The sequence below is a fragment of the Furipterus horrens genome, unplaced genomic scaffold (assembly GCF_987537825.1).
Source record: "Furipterus horrens unplaced genomic scaffold, mFurHor1.1.pri manual_scaffold_5, whole genome shotgun sequence".
Lineage (NCBI taxonomy): Eukaryota > Metazoa > Chordata > Mammalia > Chiroptera > Furipteridae > Furipterus > Furipterus horrens.
In genome coordinates this window covers 91,029,223-91,051,369 of record NW_028327175.1, presented here as the reverse complement: position 1 = coordinate 91,051,369, position 22,147 = coordinate 91,029,223, and the positions used below count along the sequence as shown (strand labels likewise).

General features: G+C 39.6%; 1 protein-coding gene across 1 annotated transcript in view; it reads right to left on the bottom strand.

Moving 5' to 3' along the window:
• The window catches only part of PRRC1 (proline rich coiled-coil 1), a 33,193-nt gene extending 21,227 nt beyond the window's left edge, over positions 1-11,966 (bottom strand). Inside the window, exons 1-4 of the mRNA XM_090276652.1 lie at positions 11,846-11,966; positions 4,219-4,352; positions 3,221-3,607; positions 1,346-1,506 (exon numbers count right to left, since the gene is read on the bottom strand). Of these exons, the coding sequence (XP_090132778.1) occupies positions 1,346-1,506; positions 3,221-3,607; positions 4,219-4,339 (669 nt within the window). The 5' untranslated portion in view covers positions 4,340-4,352; positions 11,846-11,966. The remainder of the gene's footprint in view (positions 1-1,345; positions 1,507-3,220; positions 3,608-4,218; positions 4,353-11,845) is intronic.
• Between the last annotated feature and the right edge of the window lie 10,181 nt (positions 11,967-22,147).

Here is a 22,147-nt window from a genome sequence, read left to right as displayed (position 1 = left end):
AATAATTACAATAAATATAGTAGTGTGGCACTATTGTAAGGACAGGTGGAGTAGTGGAATAGAATACAGAGCCAAGAAACTGACATTAACCCATAATTCAGTGCCTAAGATAAAGGTGACATATCAAAATACTGGGATATTATGTTGGAACAGTCAATTAAGTAGCTGAGGGAAAATTAAAGCTGACCTCTCTCTCATATAATAAAGTATTAGCTACATTAAATTAGTAAATGTAAAAAAAAATAAAAAACAAAATTAGAAGAAATCAAACAAAAAATTATCACATATTGTAGAAAAAGGTTATTTTTATCATGAAAAAAATTGAAAAGAAAATAGAAATGTGTCCTGAAAATTTAGAAACTTTTACTAAAATGGAGAAAACTGCAATATATAATAGAATATAATAAAATATTCTTACTACACAGCTCTTATAAACCATTAAGAAAATCATCCTAATTCAAAACTGGGCAAAGAATATGAATAGACTTCACAAAAGAAAACTACAGTCCTGGCTGGGTTTGATCCCCTATCAAGACGCATGTGGGAGGCAATCAATCATTTCTCTCTCTCCCTTCCTTCCTTCCTTCCTTCCTCTCTCTCTAAAAATCAATATATCCTTAGCTGAGGATTTTTTTAAAAAGGAAAACTATAAATGGCAAATAAATCATGGGAAAAAAATATTCTAATTCAGTAACAAAGAAATGCAAATAAAAATCAGGTATTACTTTTTGCCTATCAAATTAGAAAATATTGTACTTCAAGTTTATTAATCGGGCTAGCAAAGTAAAAAATGCTCTGACAGTGAATTTTGTTATAACCTTCCTGGACTGCTATATGTGTCAATAATTTTCAAAGTGTTCACTCTGACATTCATCAGAAATTAATTCTAATAAAACAGAGATGAACACAAAGATCTGCATATAATAGTGCTCACCATAGTTTTATTGATAAGAATCCCAATTTGAAAATGTCAGAGCACATTAGCAAAATAAAATATGGGAAATAAATACCATGGTATGTAAGGCAAAGCAGCCAGAAAGAACATTTCTGAACATATTTTATGGCTGGGAAGATATTTCAGATATATTCTAGGTAAAGACAAACAAAGACACAAAATAGCATGTGACCTCATGTTACTATACCAATTTGATTTTTGTTTAAAAAGAAATATATCTACATAGATATGCACATACAAAAGACTGAGAGAAACTATAGAATACTAGTAAAAATAACAAAAAGAATTTTTTTCCTTACACCATTTTTATTTTCAAATTCTCTCTAATGAACAGCTATTAGTTTCATGATTTAAAAATTAAGCATGGTTTTTAAAGCAAATATAGCTTACCTTAATAAAACCCCAGAGTCCACCAGCAGGTGCTTCATCTTGACCTCTAACAATTCTAGGATCTTCTTGTTCCTCTGGAAAAGTAATGGCTGACGTGCTACCAGTTCCCTGGGCCAGAGATGTCAAACTGGCTTGCTGAGTAATAGGGGCTGGCAAAATACCTAGTTAATGGCAAAATATTTAATAAATGTTAACTTATTCCATAAACTATTTCCTGTAAAAAGCAGATCTATGAGATGAGCAAATTAAAACAGCTGAAACAATGTAATTCAAAGAATCTCCTAAACCTATTTTATAAAATACAAATGAATCAAAATTCCAAAAAAAAAAAAAAAACTTCTTTCTTTTTCATAGGCTTACACCAACTGTTTTGAAAATGGACAAAAAATCAGAAAGTACTTCCGGTTTACTCTATTTAGCACCTGGATGTGGACAGCTATAGTTCTAATCTCTTTAATGCATAAAAATAATAGTGTGAGCACCCAAGCCCATCATATAAAAGCATATAACAGTAAGTACACATACTCTATATACCCTATTTTAACTCAAAAAGAAACTCACATATATATAAACATGGGTATAATACTTGTACTCTGCAAAAGTTTTTATTTGTAAAGGTAGATACACAAAGTTGGAAAATAAAAATTACAACAAAGTTGCTTCCTTTCCTAAAATGAGAAACAACAGGCAAAAAATACCATGGGTAAAGTTTTGATGTCGATTTCCAACAATCATTTCAGAGACGCCAATAGTACAGTAGCTATATCTGACCTAGAAAAGGAAATGGCCCAATACCACCCACCAACTTACAGCAACACATGAGCTTTTATTTGGTTTTCAATTTTCACCTTGCTAAATAAAACTACTCTCTGGACTATTCAGTCCAGATAATTTTTTAAGTAAAGCTTTAAAAAAAAACTCGAGTAAAATTTCACCTTGATGTTTCTCTGTAAGTGCATAAAATGTTAGGACAAAATTTGGAATTTTGTTTGACATTCCTTAAAACGATCATGTACTACTAAGTTTTACAATATATAAAAATCATATACTAACTTACATCAGATTTTAATAACTGAAATTGTAAAAACATGAGAAAACTCTGAAAGTCAAAGAAATGAGTTTAAAACATTAATGCAGAGGGACTGGAACCCTTCCTTATACACTGCTGGTAAAATAGCTGCTTTGGAAAATGATCTGTTGGTTTTTCAAGGAAGCAATTCCATGACTACATACATACCCAAAATAAATGAAAATATGTCCACACAAAAATGTGTACACGAATGTTCTACAGTAGTCATAATAGCCAAAAAGTGGAAATAACTCACTGATAAATTGAATAAACAAAATGTGGTCTATCCACTCAATGGAATATTATCCAACCATAAAAAGGAATGAAGTACTGAAGATATGCTACATAAGATTGCATTTACATGAAATGTCCAAAACACGCAAATTCATACAGACATAAAGATTAGTGTTTTCTTAGCACCGTGAGGATTTGGGAGGAAGTAGGGAATCACTGCTAGTAGTTATGAGGCTTCTTTTAGGGATCGCAGGTTCAGTTCCCAGTCAGGGTGTATATGAGAGGGAACCAATCCATGTTTCTCTGTCACATCAATGTTTCTCTCCCTTTTTTTTTTCCCCTCCCTTTCCCTCTATCTAATAAATACATTCATGCACACATAAAAAATAATTTTAAAAGGTTCTAAAAATTGTGGTCATGATTGCATAACTCTGTAAATATATCAAAAAGTAATAAAATATACACTTTAAATGTGGGAATCATATAGTATGTAAATATATCTTGATAAAGCTGTTACTTTAAAAAAATTAGCTACAGCCATTTATTTCAAAGTATCAGTAAGAGAGAATTACCTGTTACTGGAGGTGCAGAAAACGACGGCATCAATGGTGTCTGGGGAGTTCTTCCTGCATGTCCCCTTGTAATGTCATAAGTGGAACCAACAGAAAATCCTGATGTAGGAGGACCCGAAGGGGGTGCAGATGCAAGAGTGCTTGGGGCAGAAGTTGAGGTTGGGAAATGGGATAAAGGAGGATTACTAAACGCAGCAGCAGTTGGTGGAGAAACAGGAGGTGGTATAGCAGTGACAAGAGGTGAAGAAGGACCTGCTGAAGGAGGCAGAAAAGGCAATGATGCTGAAGGCCTCACAGGAGGAAGGGATGGCTGAGGGGTAGAGTATGCAGGCGGTGGCGAGGACTGCACAGATGACACATTTGGAGAAGAAAAAGAACTGGTTGCAGCTAGAAAAATGGGGGAAAAATACCACAAAATTGGAAACGTTTTCACCTAAGTTTTCAAAATATCTCATTACTTTCTTCTTGCAAAAATTTTAAAAAATAACAGACCATATCCCAAGAATTATTTTAAAAATATATAATTTAACATATACAAAAATATGACTTTCAACTCCCATAAATAAAGGCAGCAGCTATATAAAATTAAGTTATATTATTGTTCCTAGGTAGACCTTTGTGGGTTTTGTTTCAATGAGTTTTAATAAAATAAAACTACTATGAGCATAAAACCTACATACTGAAGGCTCAGAAACTTTTTCAGGAGGTTAATGAACACAAAGTCGTAGAACGTGAAACAAAGCTTTTTGGAATATTTTTTGTCATAACACAGATGACTTATAGTCAATATGAATATAAAGAACAAAAGTTTACCTTTATAAAGCAAAACAGACACATTTTCTGTCTTTGGGCATAAATAAAAAAGGTTATTTCTCGTCATCTTGGCAAAGATCAGAAAAGTTTTAATATACGCATTCTTTTTTTTTATTTGACTGAGAAAAGATAACAGTCTCTTCACTGTCCTCGACATACACTGGATGTGAGACAACCCCACTTACCTAAAGGAACGGGGGTTGAAGACAGCGCAGCAGCAGCAGTGGCAGCGGCAGCAGCCAGTCCCGCAGGATTTGGTGGAGGAGTCCCAGGTGGTGTTGTCTCTATTCCACTCTCTTCCATCATTTTTCTTCAATTACTGTAAAAATATTAAAATGTACTAAGTATTACACAGTAGTCAAAAGTATATTTTTAAAGCTTGTATAGTTAAGAGAATAATTTCTTAAATAATCATGAGACAAATGTGTTTATGTTTATTTATAATGTCACTTATTTCCAGTTGAAGGGTCAAAATTCCTAAAAAAACGTCAGTGAGGCCCCGACTGGTGTGGCTCAGAAAGGTCTCTGGTTGTTTCCTGGTCAGGGCACATGACTAGGTTGCAGGCCCGGTCCCCAGCTGGTGGCGTGGAGAGGCAACCAGTTGATGTTTATCTCACGCATCAATGTTTCTCTCCCTCTCTCTCTCCCTCTAAAAATAAATAAATAAATCTTTAAAAAGGTCACTGAGAATGTTAAATATGCAAACAATCTGTTATATTTTCATCCACAAACTTACTATTAAGAAATAATTTTATGTTAACTATACAATAAATCATTATTATTTTATGTTAACTATATAATTAATCATCCAATATATTTCAAATAACCCTGGCTGGTTTGGCTCAGTGGATTGAGCGTCGGCCTGCGAGCTAAGTGTCGCTGGTTCGATCTTCCAGTCAGGGCACATCAGAGAAGGAAAACTCTGACTCCAAAAAACCTCCGCTGCCTTGCGGCATACCTCTTCAGGGGAAAGGCTAAGGGAGTAAACCCCGACAGAAAATCCGGAGCCGGAGTCCCTAAGGCGGTTTGACGTTGTAGTCAACACCGGCAACTCCTGCGGCGCACCTGAAGCCAAGCTGTATTGACTCCGTCTTTCCCTTGGACCCTTCAGCTGCGAAGAGAGGGGGGGTCTGCTGCATGGGCAACAGCAGACCCTCCATATCACCCTGCCCAGGCTCTGTAGCTTCAGCTTCACTGGAGAGGACACTCCAGCGTCATCACAAGATGTCGATTCAACATGGGAGGAGACAGATACCGTGTCACTCCCGAGTTGGACTGCACAGCCATTCTCGGCGGTGCAGATAGACTCTTAAGAAGCTACACCATCGTCTCTCGAGACGGACGGCTGCCGACGATATTTCAAATAGTAAACTACTAATTTACATTCTGCCACATGAATGAATATTAGATTTATATCTAGGTTCCAGTCACTATAATATTTAAAATAGAAATACTTAAGTATTTTTGAAACACTTCCTCTCTCCCCATAAAGCTCAGTATGTGGGCTACTCCTTAAATGTTAATATTAACAAATAACAATAAAATGTGCTCAATTTTATGCTTTCCTCACATTCTAAAACATACTCATTAACAGCTAAATGGTATGTCTCAGGTTTTAGAAAAGTTAACTAGAGTAAAAATGCAACTAGATACCAGGGTCCTGACAGATGATAATGATTACCAAATATGGGAAAATTCCCTTAAAAATTACAAATTTTCAAGCCTGCCATCAGCATAAACTCAAAACTTCTAAATACACCAAATTTGTTTTTGATGTTTTTACTCATTTAACATTCAGTGAAGGTCAACTGCTTGTCAAGTACTCTACTGCCTCCTCTGGAAACACAATGGAAACAAAAACAGGATGCTTACTGCCCAGTCCAGGAGATAATCAAAGACTAACACCGATTAACAAAAAATTGTACCTGAATTATGTGCTCTGAGAGTAGGAACAGTTCAGTATGACAGGAATGTGATTTTGACTTGAAGGTTAGGAAAGGGTCCCCCCAAGGATCTGGAGTGTACAGAATGTAATTAGGCAAGGGAAAGGAAGTAAGAAGGGCAAATTTCAAAAGAAGTGAATGTAGGACTTCCGGCCAAGATGGAGGTGTAGACAGACATGCTGCGTCTCCCTCCGCAACTAAGAAGGAATACAACTACCTCAAAACTAGAAACAACCAGAAGTTCCAGAAAATCAAACTGCATGGAAGTCTAGCAAACAAAGATATAAAAAAGAAATACTCATCCAGACAGGTAGCAGGGGCGGAACAAGGGCGGAGAGGACGTGGTGTGGTAGTTAGCAGCAACAACGGCAGCAGCAGCAGGCCAGTGGAAAACGCAGTCACACGTTTAAAAAAGTCAGGAGGGACACCTGGGGAGTGTTCCCAGCTCCTCACTGGACCTCGAAGCTCATGGTCCCAGCACCAGGGAAAATCAAGCCTCATTGCTTCTGACTGTGCAGACCAGTGGGGGTTGGGGAGGAGGCAGAAACTGCCAGTCTCTCAGCGGAGTCTGCTTGTTTAAAAGGCCCCCGCGTCCTTGAACGTCTGCAGACCCACCCACTCTGGGAATGATGGCCAGGGCAGCAGCTAAAGGGGCACCAGTCCAGTGCGGAAGTGGGAGGGGTGTCTGGAAAAGGGGTGAGTGTTAGGCAGATGGCATTGTTCCCTCTCAGATCCCTACCCCACATACAGCGCCACAACGTGGTGAAACAGGTCGCCCTGTACTGACAATACCTAAGGCTCTGCCCCTTACAACGTAACAGGAGCGACAGCTCGACCTGGAAAGCAGAGGCAAACACACACAGGAACCTGTCAGAATGAGGAGACAGAGAAGTATGGCCCGAAAGGGGAAATGGATCAAGGTTCCAGTGGAAGAGCTAAGCAACAAGGAGATAGCCAACCTAACAGTTGAGGAGACAGACAACCTAACAGATGCAGAATTCAAAACACTGGTGATAAAGATGCTCATAGATTTGACAGATATGCTTGAGTATGGCAAATGCATAAGAGAAGGAGTAAAGGCTATGCTAAGTGAAACAAAGGAAAATCCACACAAAACCAATGGTGAAGGGAAGGAAACCGGGGTTCAAATCAAGGATTTGGAACATAAGGAAGAAAAAAACAGTCAACCAGTGCAGAATGAGGAAGCAAGAATTGAAAAAAATGAGGAAAACTTCCCAAATTTGGCAAAGGAGATGGATATACAGGTCTGGGAAGCACCGAGGGTCCTGGGCAAGCTGGATCCAGAGAGGACCACACCAGGATGCATCATAACTGAGATGCCAATGGTGAAAGATAAAGAGAGTCCTGGGGTCAGCAAGAGAGTGGTAGAGAGTTGCCTACATCGGGGTGCTTATAGGACTATCAGCTGATTTCTCAGAGGACACTTTGCAGGCAGGAAGCGATTGGAAAGCAGTATTCAATGTGATGAAAGGTAATCTGTAACCAGGATTACTCTATCCAGGAAGGCTATCATTTGGAATGGAAGGGCAGATGAAGTGCTTCACAGACAAGGTAAAGCTAAAAGAGTTCCTCATCACCAAGCCAGTCGGCAGCCGTCCGTCTCGAGAGACGATGGTGTAGCTTCTTAAGAGTCTATCTGCACCGCCGAGAATGGCTGTGCAGTCCGACTCGGGAGTGACACAGTATCTGTCTCCTCCCGTGTTCAATCAACATCTTGTGATGACGCTGGAGTGTCCTCTCCAGTGAAGCTGAAGCTACAGAGCCTGGGCAGGGTGATATGGAGGGTCTGCTGTTGCCCATGCAGCAGACCCCCCCTCTCTTCGCAGCTGAAGGATCCAAGGGAAAGACGGAGTCAATACAGCTTGGCTTCAGGTGCGCCGCAGGAGTTGCCGGTGTTGACTACAACGTCAAACCGCCTTAGGGACTCCGGCTCCGGATTTTCTGTCGGGGTTTACTCCCTTAGCCTTTCCCCTGAAGAGGTATGCCGCAAGGCAGCGGAGGTTTTTTGGAGTCAGAGTTTTCCTTCTCTGATGTGCCCTGACTGGAAGATCGAACCAGCGACACTTAGCTCGCAGGCCGACGCTCAATCCACTGAGCCAAACCAAGCCAGTATTATATGAAATATCAAAGGGACTTACTTAAGAAAAAAAAGACCAAAACTATGAACGCTAAAATAACAACAAACTCACAACTATCAACAACTGAATCTAAAAAATAAAGACAAAATCCAACTAAGCAAACCAGAATAGGAACGGAGTCATAGGTATGGGGATCATTTGGAGGGTTATCAGCTGGGAAGTGGGAGAGGGAGAAATGGGGATATGGTGCAGGGATTAAGAAGCATAATAGGTTGGTACAAAATAGACAAGGGGAAGTTAAGAATAATATAGGAAAAGGTGAAGCCAAAGAATTTATATGCATGACCCATGGATATGAACAAAGGGGGTTGTGATAGCTGGAGGGAAAGTGGGTACTGCGTGGAGAGGAGCAAAAGGGAAAAAAGATTGGAACTATTCCAAAAGATTGGAACATAATCACTAAAATATACTTTTTTAAAAAAGGTGAATGTATAGGAGAGATTAAGGCCCTAATAGGGTAGCGGGAACAAGTTACAACGAGGAAAACCCATTTAGCACAGAACAGAAGAATGATGACTGAAACACACTTGAGCCCTAGTCATGCTAAGCCTTAAAAATCAGGTTAAGGAATTGGGCTTTTTAAAGACAGAAAGTCACTAGAGGAAATTTAAGCCAGGAGTGACATTTTTTTGTCTTTTGTTTTACCTTTCCGAAGAAATTTTAGTTTCACAAGAAGGTGCAAAAGTAAAACAAAATTCATGAGTACCTTTAATCCAGCTTCTCCCAATAATACAGTGGTTCTCAACCTTCCTAATGCCACGACCCTTTAATACAATTCCTCATGTTGTGGTGACCCCCAACCATAAAATTATTTTCATTGCTACTTCATAACTGTAATTTTGCTACTGTTATGAATTATAATGTAAGTATCTGATATGCAGAATGTATTTTCATTGTTACAAATTGAACATAATTAAAGCATAGTGATTAATCACAAAAAAATATATAATTATATATGTGTTTTCCAATGGTCTTAGGCGACCCCTGTGAAAGGGTCGTTCGACCCCCAAAGGGGTCGCAACCCACAGGCTGACAACCGCTGCAATAATAATATTGTATATAACTATAGTACAAAGATAAAAGCTAGGATATTAACATTGTTACAAGTAACTGAACTACAGACCTCATTTGGATTTCACCTGTTTGTATATTCATGCACCTGTGCGTGTGTGTCATTCTATGAAGTTGCATCATATACACCGACTCATGTAACCATCACACTCAGGATACAGAAGTGTTCTATCACCCCCAAAGAACACCTCATGCCGCTCCTCTGTCCACCCTTCCACCAACCATAAGCCCTGGCAACCAAATGTTCTCTAACATTTTCTCATTTCGTGAATGTTACATAAATAGAATCACACACAGCATATAACTTTTTGAGACTGGCTTTTTTCACTCAGCATAAATCCTGAAATCCATTAAGTTGTTAGATGTTATCAAAAGTTAATTCTTTGTTATTGCTGAATAGTACTCTGTTTTACAGATGTACTAGTTTTATCCATTTATCTGTTAAAAATATTTAGGTTGATTCTAGCTTTTGACAATTCATATTTGTGCTGAAAGATTATTTTGATGACAGTATGTAGACTGGGCCAAAGGGCAGCTGGAATAAATGCAGAGACCATTAAGATACAGAAGTAGTTTAAAAAGGAAGTAATAATACCCTAGACACCTAGGGAGGTGGGGAAGAGGATGATTCTGCCCCTTCTTACCCCAGAGGAAAACATTATCTGGCCCCAGATAGCGATAATGCCAGGGTTGAAAAACTCTGGCCTACATCAGCAATTTTGAACTTTTCCATCTGATGACACACATAAACCAATCACTAAAATTCTGTGGCACATCAAAATATGTATTTTTTGCCGATCTGACAAAAAAATAATAGGTATAATTTTGATTCATTCACACCAGGTAGCTACTGTTGTTGGCTGTGGACATTTTTTTATTTGACAATGTAAGGGAAAAGAGGTCAGTGCTCCCCACTAAGTAATCAGGTATTGACTGTTCTAAAAATTAGTGTGGCACACTGGTTGAAAATTGCTGGCCTAGACTATGGCGGTGATGGTGGAGATGAAGAAGAGTTGATTCAAGAAATGTTTAGAAGCAAGACTTAGTAACAGACTGGATATGGGGCAATGATGAGGAGATGTTTGACCTGCACAACTGGATCGAGTTGGTGGTGTCATTCACTTCAGGAACCCTGGAAATGGTCAAAGTATCTGTTTGGTATCTCTGGCATGTAGGTGATACAGTGTTTATATTGGGCATGCTGAATTTAAGCTCCTTGAAACATCCAAGGAAAGACAATGACTTGGTCTGCGGCTTAGAAACCACATAGTGTAGGTTCCCTCAGTTTACTCAGTCTCTAAAGTTATGTTTTAGGGTGAGATTAAGAAGAGAATAGAGAAGATGACCCAACCAATCCTTGAAGAAGAGCCAGGTAGAAGACAAGGTACAGAGCAAAGAGATGACCAGAAAGGTAAGAAGAAAACCAGGAAGTGTCCAAATGTCAGTGTTCCAAGGTAGAAATAGGCAACAGTATCAAAATCTGCGGAGGTACCAAAGAGGATGATACCTGAAAAATTCAATACATGTGTTAAACTGGAGGTGAATGTAGTGAGAGCTGATTCAATGGAAGGAGTGGGACAGAAGTCAGTATGAACTGGACTGAGGAGTGGGAGGGGAGGCAGACAAGCGCTATGCTTTCCCAAAGCCATCTCTTCACGTTGCTGTTTTTCTATCAGGCATTCATTTCCTACTACAGATGCTACCAAATCCTTACAGTGGCAAGTGGAAGTCATATTTAAAGATGACCTTCATCCCTAACAAATGTGTTGGCAAAAGAACTTTGCACAATGAATACAACCCATAACATGGAATAATCAGTCGATTTAGTTCAGCCTTTAAATTTAAAAGCTTTACTATTTCAGAACTGGCATAATGACAACACTGGGTAAATTTTGTATAAATAAATGCACTACCTTCTACTAAAAAAAGCTCTAGTGATAAAACAGTGAAATGTCGGAGTTGGTAAAGGTTTTAGTGCTCAAGTCTGGACACAAAAAGTAGCACGTACCAACGTTAAACATTATACGTACACAGGAAAAAAACTGGACTAACGGAGGTTTGATACCGTAAAAGCACTAAAAGCAATTACCGTGGATGTACCAGAGCAGAGAACAAAAGCCCCCTAGAGTGGTGTTAGGCACTGGCCGGAGACCCTCAGGGAAAATACGCTACTTCCCACTGCCCGACCTGGTGCGTTGACCCAGCCAGGGCGGGAGCGGCCTCCCGCCAGGCTCTGCCACGTCTCCAGGCCGGGCTGGGCCGAGGTAAGGTCGGCGGGATCTAGCCACAGGTCTCTCCCCTTCGGCCAGCGCCCTGGAAGGTGAAGCCAAATAGCCAGCGGTGCCTGGACGAGAGCCAAGTGCCGGAACAAGACCCCCGAAACACACCCAAAGAACAAGCCCTGGCTCTCCTTGCGAAGGGCACCAGAGTCTGAGCTGCACCCTGCACGCTCCCGCAGCCGCGCCGGGGATGAACGACTGCCTGGGTCTCAGTGAGGACCCTCGCCTACCAAGCGGCCGGTCACTTGGCCGGCCCGCCCACCTTGCGGGGACTGAGCCCCTCGGCATCCGGCTTAGGCGCCCGCACCCCGTACCGAAGCCACCTGCATGCGACCGCGTTGCCCCCTAGCTGACGCTCACCTGTGGGCCCGAGAGAGTGTCGGGTGACAGTTGAGAAGTGAGAGACAGGGAGATAGGGTGTTACGACTACGCTCAGAGAACAGAAGGAAGATGCACACAGAAGCTACTGCCGCGCGTCCCCGCCTCCAAAATGGCCACCAGGCGCGCATGCCCCTACGGCTGCCACGTCGGCAGGCACCGCCCCGCCTCGCCACGCCCCTCGCCACGCCCCATCCCACCCGCCGGGAGTCCCGCCCCCAGGACGTGGGTTAAACCTGTCGGAGCGCGTAGGTCCTAAGGTCTTTCCAGCTGAGGCTTGGCGCGCCCTTTCTCCGGAAGCATTCCTTGGTAGAACAGCCCTCCTTTCCGCTCCGCAACCCCAACACGCGGGAATGACACCCTTGTTATCAGGAGTAGTAGTTCACTTATCCTGCGCCCGTGGCCGCCCTCAAGGATGAAGGTGAGCCAGTCCAGGCCCCACCTCCTGGAAGGACCTCATTCCAGAAACGGGGTTTAAACTGTGTATTTTCTAAGACTTTCAGATAACATCAGTTGCATCAGTAGAAACAGCGGGGTGGGGACAAGAAATAGCTACTGTACCGATTTTTTTCCCCAAGTAATAAATGTATTACACTTTTTTAAAAAATGAAAAGCCAAAGACAAAGATTATGTTCCACTTAAAACAATACCCAGAACAGTCGGTGCTCAATATATAATACATTAAGTAAATGGGTGAATGGCGTGCAATGGAGAAAAATAAAAAATCTGAAGTCAGAAGTCCTGGTCTGGGTCTGGAACTACCCTAATGCCAGTTGTTCAGTTGCATGATCTTGCATAGGTCACTTAGTCTCCATATTCCCACTTGTAAGATGAGAATAATATTATCTGCAATCTCTTAGGTAAGAATCAAATAAAATAAGCCATATGAAAGCACTTTTTAAACTGCCGAGTATTAAAAGCGTGAAAAATTGTTTTTGTTGTTCCCAAATCCTTTTAGGAACGCATTCATAGATTTAGTATTAATTTATATCTTGGACTTGACGGTTTTAAGCATTCTAAAATATCTCACAGAAAAGTTAATACTATTTAACTATATCCTGACTTCAGATCTCACTTTGCAACTACAGTGGGTTGTTTCCTTTGGTGGTGATTCTTATCCACGGAGAATGTGTGTAGGTGGCTGTCTAGGTTACCCTCCAGAAAGTGCTGTTTGGGGTGGTGCTGAAAATAGATATCATCTCTATCCTCCTTGATTTATACCCTTAATAGCTAAAAGGTCTGTTGGTTTCTTCATTCATGCACCAAGTGTTTATTAGTGGCTGCAGTGTGCTGAGCACTGGTACCAGAAATGTAGCAATGAACAAGACAGACAAGGTCCTAACACTTAGGAAGTTTTCATTCTCATAATAGAGAGGCTCTGACCAGAGAAATAAACAAAGCAAGTACTGTTTATGATGAGCACTTTGAAGAAAATCATTAGGGTGACGTGATATACACTAATTGGGTTAGGCCACGTCCCATAAGACGGACGTGAGGGGCTTCTCTGAGGAGGCAGGATTTGAGAAGAGACCTGCAAGGAAGCAGGTCTAAGGTTATCTGGACAGAAAGAAAAGCCCTCAGAAGTTCTGAGGGAAGGTGCTTGATACATTTGCAGGACAGTAAGGAAACTGGGACCGAGAAAGTGGTAAGAAATAATCTCAGAGAAATAGCAAAGCCAGATCATATCCAACCTTGTGGGCCATGATAAGGTCTCTGGGTTATATTCTAAGAGAAATGAAAAGCAGGTGGAAGGTTTGAACAGAGGACTGACAAGCTTTTACTTCAGTTTTAAATTACACTCTGATTGCAATATAACTTTAAGGAGTGTGAAGACTAAAGCAGGATGGCCAAGAATGAGATAATGGTGGTTTAGAGTAGCAAATGGGGCAGGAAGAGGCGGTGCGTGATCTTGGACATGTTTTGAAGGTTGAGCTGTCCTGGTTTGTTGATGGATTGGATGTGGACTGTATTTGTTTCCTAACACTGCGTAAACAAATACCATACTGTATGCTTAAAAACAACAGATATTCTCTCACAGTTGTAGGGGACAAAAGTCCAAAATCAAGGGTCAGGAGGGCTTCTCTGAAGGCTCTAGAGAGTTGCTTTTCACCAATTCCAGCTTCTGGTGGAGCCAAATGTTCCTTGGTGTGTGCCACCATAGTAAAGTGCTGCCTCTGTTGTTACGTGACCATCTCCGCTGCATCTGCGTCTCATCTCCCTCTGCCTTCCTCTTATAAGGATACCTGTCATTGCTTTTAGGGCCAACCCTAAATCCAGAATGATCTCATCTCAAGATCCTTGAGGAGGTAGACCCTATTTCCAAATAAGATCACATTCACAAGTTCCAGGTGGATATATCTTTTTTAGGGGCCTGGGGAGTGGACTATTTTACCCACCAAATGGGCCATGAGAGACAGGAATCAACTAAATAAAAAGATGGTTTTTGGTGTTATTAACCTTAAATGCCATTTATAATATTTTACATTTTATTCACCAATTCTCATTTAATTTTCAAAAGAATTCTACATGGCAGGTGTTATTACTATTATTCCAATATTTATAAATTATTTCAAATAAGACAAAGGCTCTGAAAATTCTGTGTAAACCTGGAATCAGAACTCAAAATTCTTTAGCTGTACCTCAACTTCATGCCTGTTATCGATATAGTAAGGTAAGAAAATGTGTTAGATGGCAGGCAATGAAGGGCATCAATGGAAAAATTAAAGCTTAATGACAGAACAAAGACTGCTTCATTTTTTATGTTTGTTGGTTGGTTTTAGTTGTTGCTAACAGAACTCATCAAATTTTGCCATCAGGAAGTTTCTCACATATAATAGACTTCATTTTCGAGCTGTACTGAGAGAGACACTATAATAGTAAAATTATCCTGTTACAGCACACAAGCAAACAAAACTATTTTCCACTTGAGTTGAGGGTTTTTTTCTGGTTCAATTCAGACTTAATAGACCTATATTTAAATATTCCTAAAACAGTCCATAAAGTCTGAAATATTCATGTCAATAATGAAGCGCAGATTTTCAGGCAGAGAGGAGCAAGGCTGAGACTGAGCATCAGCGATATAACCAGGAAGAGAGGCAAAGCTGAATCTGGTTTGAGAGATGATCAGTCAGTGAATTATACAACCACAAAGGACACTTCAGTAGACGTGCCAAGGGTGCGCGCCAAGACAGAAATCAGGGCCCATCCCTACACCCAGCCCATGCAAAGAGGATATTTAAGTTAATTCAGCAACTCGCAAGGGGGAGGAGGGTTGCCCCAAACATTGCATGGGACATACTTGTGCTAAACAATTACTCATTATTTATCTGGAATTCCAGTTTAGGAGCCAACAAGCCAGTGACAGAGCCTGAGAGGCAATGTAGTAATGATTGGGAAAGATAGATTGATATCAGACAACCTGGATTTGAAGCATGGCTTTAGTATCTGCTAAGTGAACAGCTAACCTTGCGCATGTTTTTTAAACTCATTGTGTCTTGATTTCTTCACTTATAAAATGAGAACTTACATTAATTCATACCTCACAGTTTTTTTACTTGAGGATTAAATGACTTAATATGTGTGCGTGCTTGCAACAGTGCGTAGCATAGCATTCCTCTTGTGTTAGCTTATTCTTTGACTTGTAAATGATCTAAATATTCATCTGGAAATGAGTGATGTAACCCAAAAAGATTTTTATTTAGTGACTCTGAGTTCTAATTTCTGAATGAAGTTTTTATTTGCCTTTATTTTTTTTTTACAACTAAAGAAAATATAGTTTAATTATAAATAAGCAACTCTACTTCCTAATTTGTGCAGGACACTCCCATCTTAGGGATGTTGTCCCAGCATAATTAAAAGTACCCACCTTTTATTCTCAAAAGTGTTCCAGTTTGGACAATAAATCTTACAGTCATCTTAGTTACAGAGATATTAAGAAGTTATTCTTTTTGCCCATGTGAGCTACAGGGTAAAAATATCAATACCTGCATCTAGCCTGTGTGAGAAACGCTCACAGTAAAAACGGGGACACAGGACTTGAGCAGCAAAGTGAGGCCTTTATTCACGAGTCTGCAGAGTCCGGCGCACCACCAGCCAGGAGAAAACTGGTTTTATACTAATGCGATTAGCTCCCCTCCCTAACGCAATTAGCTTCCCCTCTCCTCTCCTTCTCCCCTGTTTCTCCATTACTGGTTAATGTGGGTTCACAGTCTGACATGATTAACTACTTAACTCAGGGTGTGATTAACTAAGGGGAATCTAGCTATAGGTCTATCTCCAACTTATTTGCAAAGTTATCTAGCTAATCTTCCCATTTCTCTGTGTTTGGTGACAACAATCTTCCTCCTTTTGATCCCAGAGACATGTGAAGAGCTGCGGAGTGTCATTTCCTCACCCCTTTTCCATGACTCATCTATTAATTATCTCCGACTGGTTTGAGAGTCACTGGCTTGCTTCTTTATCCCTAACACCTGCACATACATAATCATTACCAGAATACATTTCAATTTGCTGTAAAGACTAGCTATCTTTCTAAAATATTTATTTATAAAAACGTTCCATAACTCCTCATTGCTTACACTGTAAAATCTTAAAAACTCAACTTACCCTTACTTTCTAGATTCTTCTTTTTGCACTTTTCTCCATATTCAGCTGCAAGGATGAAACCATGTGCCTTTGTCCCTGTCCCTGTCTGCTAATAGGTGCTCATTTCCCAAGGACCAGATCAAAGTTTTCTCTCATCACAAAACCTTTCACACTGCATTTCTGTTGGTTGTACATGTCTATATTCCCTATTTGTTTATCAGCTCCTTGATAGTAATACTTTGTTTTTTGAATCCCAATACATTCAAATTTTTACATATGATTACTCTGAGAGTATTTTTAAATTGATGTGAATTTCCTAAGATTCATGTGTAATATATACATTACAAAAAGTTCTCAAAATCGTCCTTACCCCTGCTACATGATTTTACTAAAAATAATTTTGTAGAAGACAGAACAAATATGCTTCTTTTGGAAAATTTGAAATTTGACTTTGAATAAGGAACCATGCAACTAAAATTAGTTCTGAGGCCAAGGAAGTACTGTTAATAAGCAATAGTATATTATAAAGGATTCTACAGTTTTTTTAGACTTGTGTTTTTACAAAGTTAAAAGTTTTCATGACTTCAACCAATAGCTCCCAATGCATCATAAATCTTAAATATTTATACCTGTAGTAGTGTTTTTCAAGTTTTTGAATTCACAGAATACTACACTTTTCCCCTTCAGATTTTACATCATAGTTTAGAAAAGAAAACATAACACAATTGTTCTTACAAGCATCTTCATTTTCAAACAATGTTTAAAGCTGTTGTATTCATGCTTTTGGCAAGTCAGCATTTCTCCAAGACTCAGAAGTAAAATTTGGGGAGACAGCCTAGGAGATGAATGGATCCAATTCACATAATCACATATCAATCTATCAACCTAACTAACTGTATGTAAATATCCACTTGATGTCCTCCCACTTGTCTCATAGAACTACTTCTGAGCAGGTCTTCAGGATAAGGTGGGCAACACACCAGATTAGAAAGAGTACTACAGCCACTAATTAATGATGCAACTCCAGGGTTACCTTCTCTGAGCTTCAGTTTCCTCCCCTAACAAGTGACATAGATCTAAGTGATTTCTGTAGTGAATGTTAATTTTGATTAGCTTCCTGACAAGACAAGAAAAGAAGCTGATAAATAGTTACCAACACAGATGAAATGTTAGAAAATGGAACTGAGGAGTTTATGATGATGATGATGATGACAATATACATTGTGATGAAGTAGGTTTTCTTTTTTTTTTTTTTTTTTTAAGCATTTTCCACTTATTTTATTTTCTTGGAATATGTAACTTACATTATTTGAAAAGAAGATATTTTCTAGGTTATAATATATTGAAATAATTTATCATTAGAGTAAGCTATTACTGTTCATCTATACTTGAAAATATTACATGTAGGTTATAATTGATCATAAGCTTGGTGAGAAGTAGGTTTTCTTTCTACCAATATAAGGATGGTTCCACTTCAGAAAAATTTGCTCATGACTTAATACATTTCAAAAGGAAAGAAATCTGATAATACCAATCAATAGATGCAGGAAACAGCAGCAGATAAAGTTTAACTCTTATTTCTGATAACTCTTGGTAAATTAGAAATAGAAGGAATCTTTAATCTAATAAAGAACATCTACAAAATAACGTAGCAAATGTAATTATGAGAAATTAGGAGCATTTCATTTAAACTTATAACAATGTAAAAAGAGATAACGGTTTTTACATGGAAAGGAGAAGCAAAACTATCCTTACTTGAAGTAAAAATTCCTACTTAAATCTCCCATACCTAGTCCTTGCCTCTGTTTTCCCAAGCATCTGGTAATTTCCCCTAATCCATGACTTGAAACAACATCTATATCCTAGTGATTCCCACGTTTATATGCCCAACCATACTTTTCCCCTAAACTACACAACTATTCAATAGTTTTACTTTGGTGTCTAATTAGGAGGCTAATTAAAATGCTTGATGTTTAAAAACAAAGCTGTTGTATTCATTCTTTTGGCAATTCAGCAGTTAATAATAATAAACGAATATCGGTTTTTTAATTGTAGCAAATGTATCATTATGAATGTAAGATGTTAATAATAAGAGGTAACTGAGTATGGGGTATAAAATTCTCTGTACTATCTTCTTGGGTTTTCTGTTTTTTAAAAGAAACAAACACATTTGAAATACCCTCAATCTTTATTTCCTCCGACCCTTCATCTCCAATCCATCAGCAAATCCTTAGTCAGTATTTGACTACACCCCCTTCACTCTGCTGTTACCATCTCAGCCCTGACTTCATCACCTCTCACTCGGAAGTCTTCACTAGCTCCCTGAGGGCCCACCCTGCTTCCACTCCTGCCTCTAACATGCTCACAGAGGTTTACCATGGCCTACAAGGTGCACAGGACCCTGCCCTGGCACCCCTCTGCCCTTATTTCTGCCCACCCTCCCCAAGCTCATCTGTTCTGCCATGCCGGCCTCCTTGCTGCTTCTCAGGTGCGCTCAGCCTGCCCCTGCTTTGGACTTGTGCTCTCTTCCTGGACACTGGTTTGCTTCCTTATGTCATTTCAGTCCTTGAGAGGCCTTCCCTAGATACCTGCTTTATGTTTCTTTTTCTTCAAACAAATCTTTTATGTTTCTTGGTAACACTTAGCACTTCCTAACATTACCATGTATCTATTTGTTTACTGTTCATCTCAAACTGTAAATAGAAGTGTCCATGAGCTCAAGGACAGCTTTTTGTTTTGTTCAACACCGTATCCCTAGTGATCCCAAGTACTTCATAGGTGCTCAACCAACATTTAAATGAATGAGTAAATAAGTGAATGTATTGAGGGTCATAAAGCTAATCCTGCAGAGTGCTGTTCTCGTTCCTTTCAAAAAGCTCATAATTTCAATTCTATTAAATCAAAAATATTTTTGCAGAGAAACTTTGGTTCTTTATTTCCTTCATATATATCAAATGTATTTTACTTAGTGTGGGTCAATTTGACTTGGCCTCAGAAATGTGACCTGAAATGGAAGTTAAGATTCCTTATATAATTTGTAAGCATGGGCATGTGCCATTGTCCGTGACTTAAATTTCTAGATGTCACAATTCCTGAGGACATTTTGAAATATTCATTCAACCAATGTTCATTAGCCAATACACTGTGCTAGAAGCTATAGACCAGCAATAACATGAATAGATTCCTGCCCTAACAATAATCACACTCACTAGAAAAGCTATGTACCCAAAGCACAGAAATCCAAGAACGAAAATGTGGGGTCTTTTGTCAAGCACACACAAAATGATAGGGGAGAACACAATGTCTGTGACATAACTACACAGAGCTATGTGAAAAACATCTCTTTCATACAGCTGTTGGGGTGGGAGTAATTGCAGCTGGCAATCAGGACGTGGACCTGTGAGCACATTTGTGCGTGCACCATTGCTTTTATGGAACAGGACAGGCCATCCACTTCAAGGACTCTCTCTTCCCTTGAATCCACGATGCTGAACTAATCTCCTACTCCTTTATGACCACTACCTCGGTCTTACAAAATGTATTACTTTTTTTAGGTCCTTCTGTCTTCTTATTTGAGAAATACTTGTTTCACATTCACTGGAGTCATTTAACAAGGGTTTAAGTATTGGCTCTATCATATTTCATTCCTGCTATCCCCAGATGCACCATGAGAGCCAACACTGGGACTCATGTCACATCCCTCCTATTGAGAAAGACAGCAATCAGCATATAGTCGACAAATTTTCACCTCTGGCTCACAAGGGTCACTGTGTATTACCCACCATCGCCTCACAGCCTCCATCTTCCTGCATGCTCCCCCTGCCCTGCCACCTCAGATGGAACGGGTTCAGACTTGGCATATTGCTTTTAAAGACTTTCAAGCCCACTTATACATTCCCTACTTATAGACAAGAGAAAAAGTCTATTCTTTTCTCTTGTTTTTAAAATATATTTTACTGGTTATGTTGTTACAGCTGTCCCAACTTTTTTCCCCTTTGCTCCCCTCTGCCCAGTACTCCCCTTCCCTCCAGCAATCCAACCCCCTTAGTTCACGTCCATGGGTCATGCATATAAGTTCTTTGGCTTCACGCTTTCCTATATTATTCTTAACTGCCCCCTGTTTATTTTGTACCAACCGATTATGCTTCTTAGTCCCTGCACCATTTCCCCATTTCTCTTCTTCCCTGTCCCAGCTGATAACCCTCCAAATGATCCCCGTACCTATGTTTCTGTTCCTATTCTGGTTTGCTTAGTTGGATTTTGTTTTTATTTTTTAGATTCAGTTGTTGATAGTTGTGAGTTTGTTGTCATTTTAGTGTTCATAGTTTTGATCTTTTTTTTCTTAAGTAAGTCCCTTTGACATTTCATATAATAAGGGCTTGGTGATGATTAACTCCTTCAGCTTTACCTTGTCTGGGAAACACTTTATCTGCCCTTCCATTCTAAATGATAGCTTTGCTGGATAGAGTAATCTTAGTTTTAAGTCCTTGCTTTTAATCACCTTGAATACTTCTTGCCAGTCCCTTCTTGCCTGCAAAGTTTCTTTTGAGAAATCAGCTGATAGCCTTTTTCTTTTTTTTTTGCAGTTTTAATAAAAATTTTATTACACAGCCATAATGTCATCGACACTTCTCCAAATCCAAATATTAAATACAGATCTACATGGTGAATTAGAATGACTCCAGCAAATTATATGGATTCTATAATTTCATGTCTCTTAAAACCAGAAAAAGAAAAAAAAACAAACAAAACCCAAGTTTGTCATGATAGGAGAGGTCCCGGCAGCCTATGGGACTCTGCCAGAGTCCAGGCAATGTTTAACAGTTTCTGATTCCACATTTACACAATAGTCTATACAGGGTTCCGGTCAATGGACTATTCAAGTATGTATGATTTTAATGAGTCTATCACCACTCCTCTGCCCAAATAAACTGTCACAGCTACCACATAGCTGTGTTACAGTCATATTTATCAATTTTACAGTCACAATACTTTTAAAAAAACATTCATTACTGTTTATTTTTTTAAATAAAAGTGTAAACTAAGTTAAAGCAGCGCTAAGGCTCTACTAAACCCAGAAGAGTTAGCAAGTTCATTTTTATGTTTAAATACAATTTAACTCCATGATTTCCCATCACCCCACTTCCTTACAGAAAAGTAAGGGAGAGTACAAAACAGAGTTTCTAGATTCCCCTCCCTCTTGTGGAAATCAGCAGCTCTCGGCTGTTTCTTTAGCTCTATTCTTGGTATATATAGTCAGCTGTACTTTGTTCTGAAAAGATTTGTTAAATGCCACTTTATTTACACTTGGAGCTTTACACCTGAGAATGATTATCAAGCAGTCAGCTTATCTCTTTTCAAACATTTCATGAAGACATACACACTTCTTTGCTGGCTTCACACTAGCTGCACAACAATATATATGCTTACCATATATATATATGTATCGTCGTCGGCAGCCGTCCGTCTCGAGAGACGATGGTGTAGCTTCTTAAGAGTCTATCTGCACCGCCGAGAATGGCTGTGCAGTCTGACTCGGGAGTGACACGGTATCTGTCTCCTCCCGTGTTGAATCGACATCTTGCGATGACGCTGGAGTGTCCTCTCCAGTGAAGCTGAAGCTACAGAGCCTGGGCAGGGTGATATGGAGGGTCTGCTGTTGCCCATGCAGCAGACCCCCCCTCTCTTCACAGCTGAAGG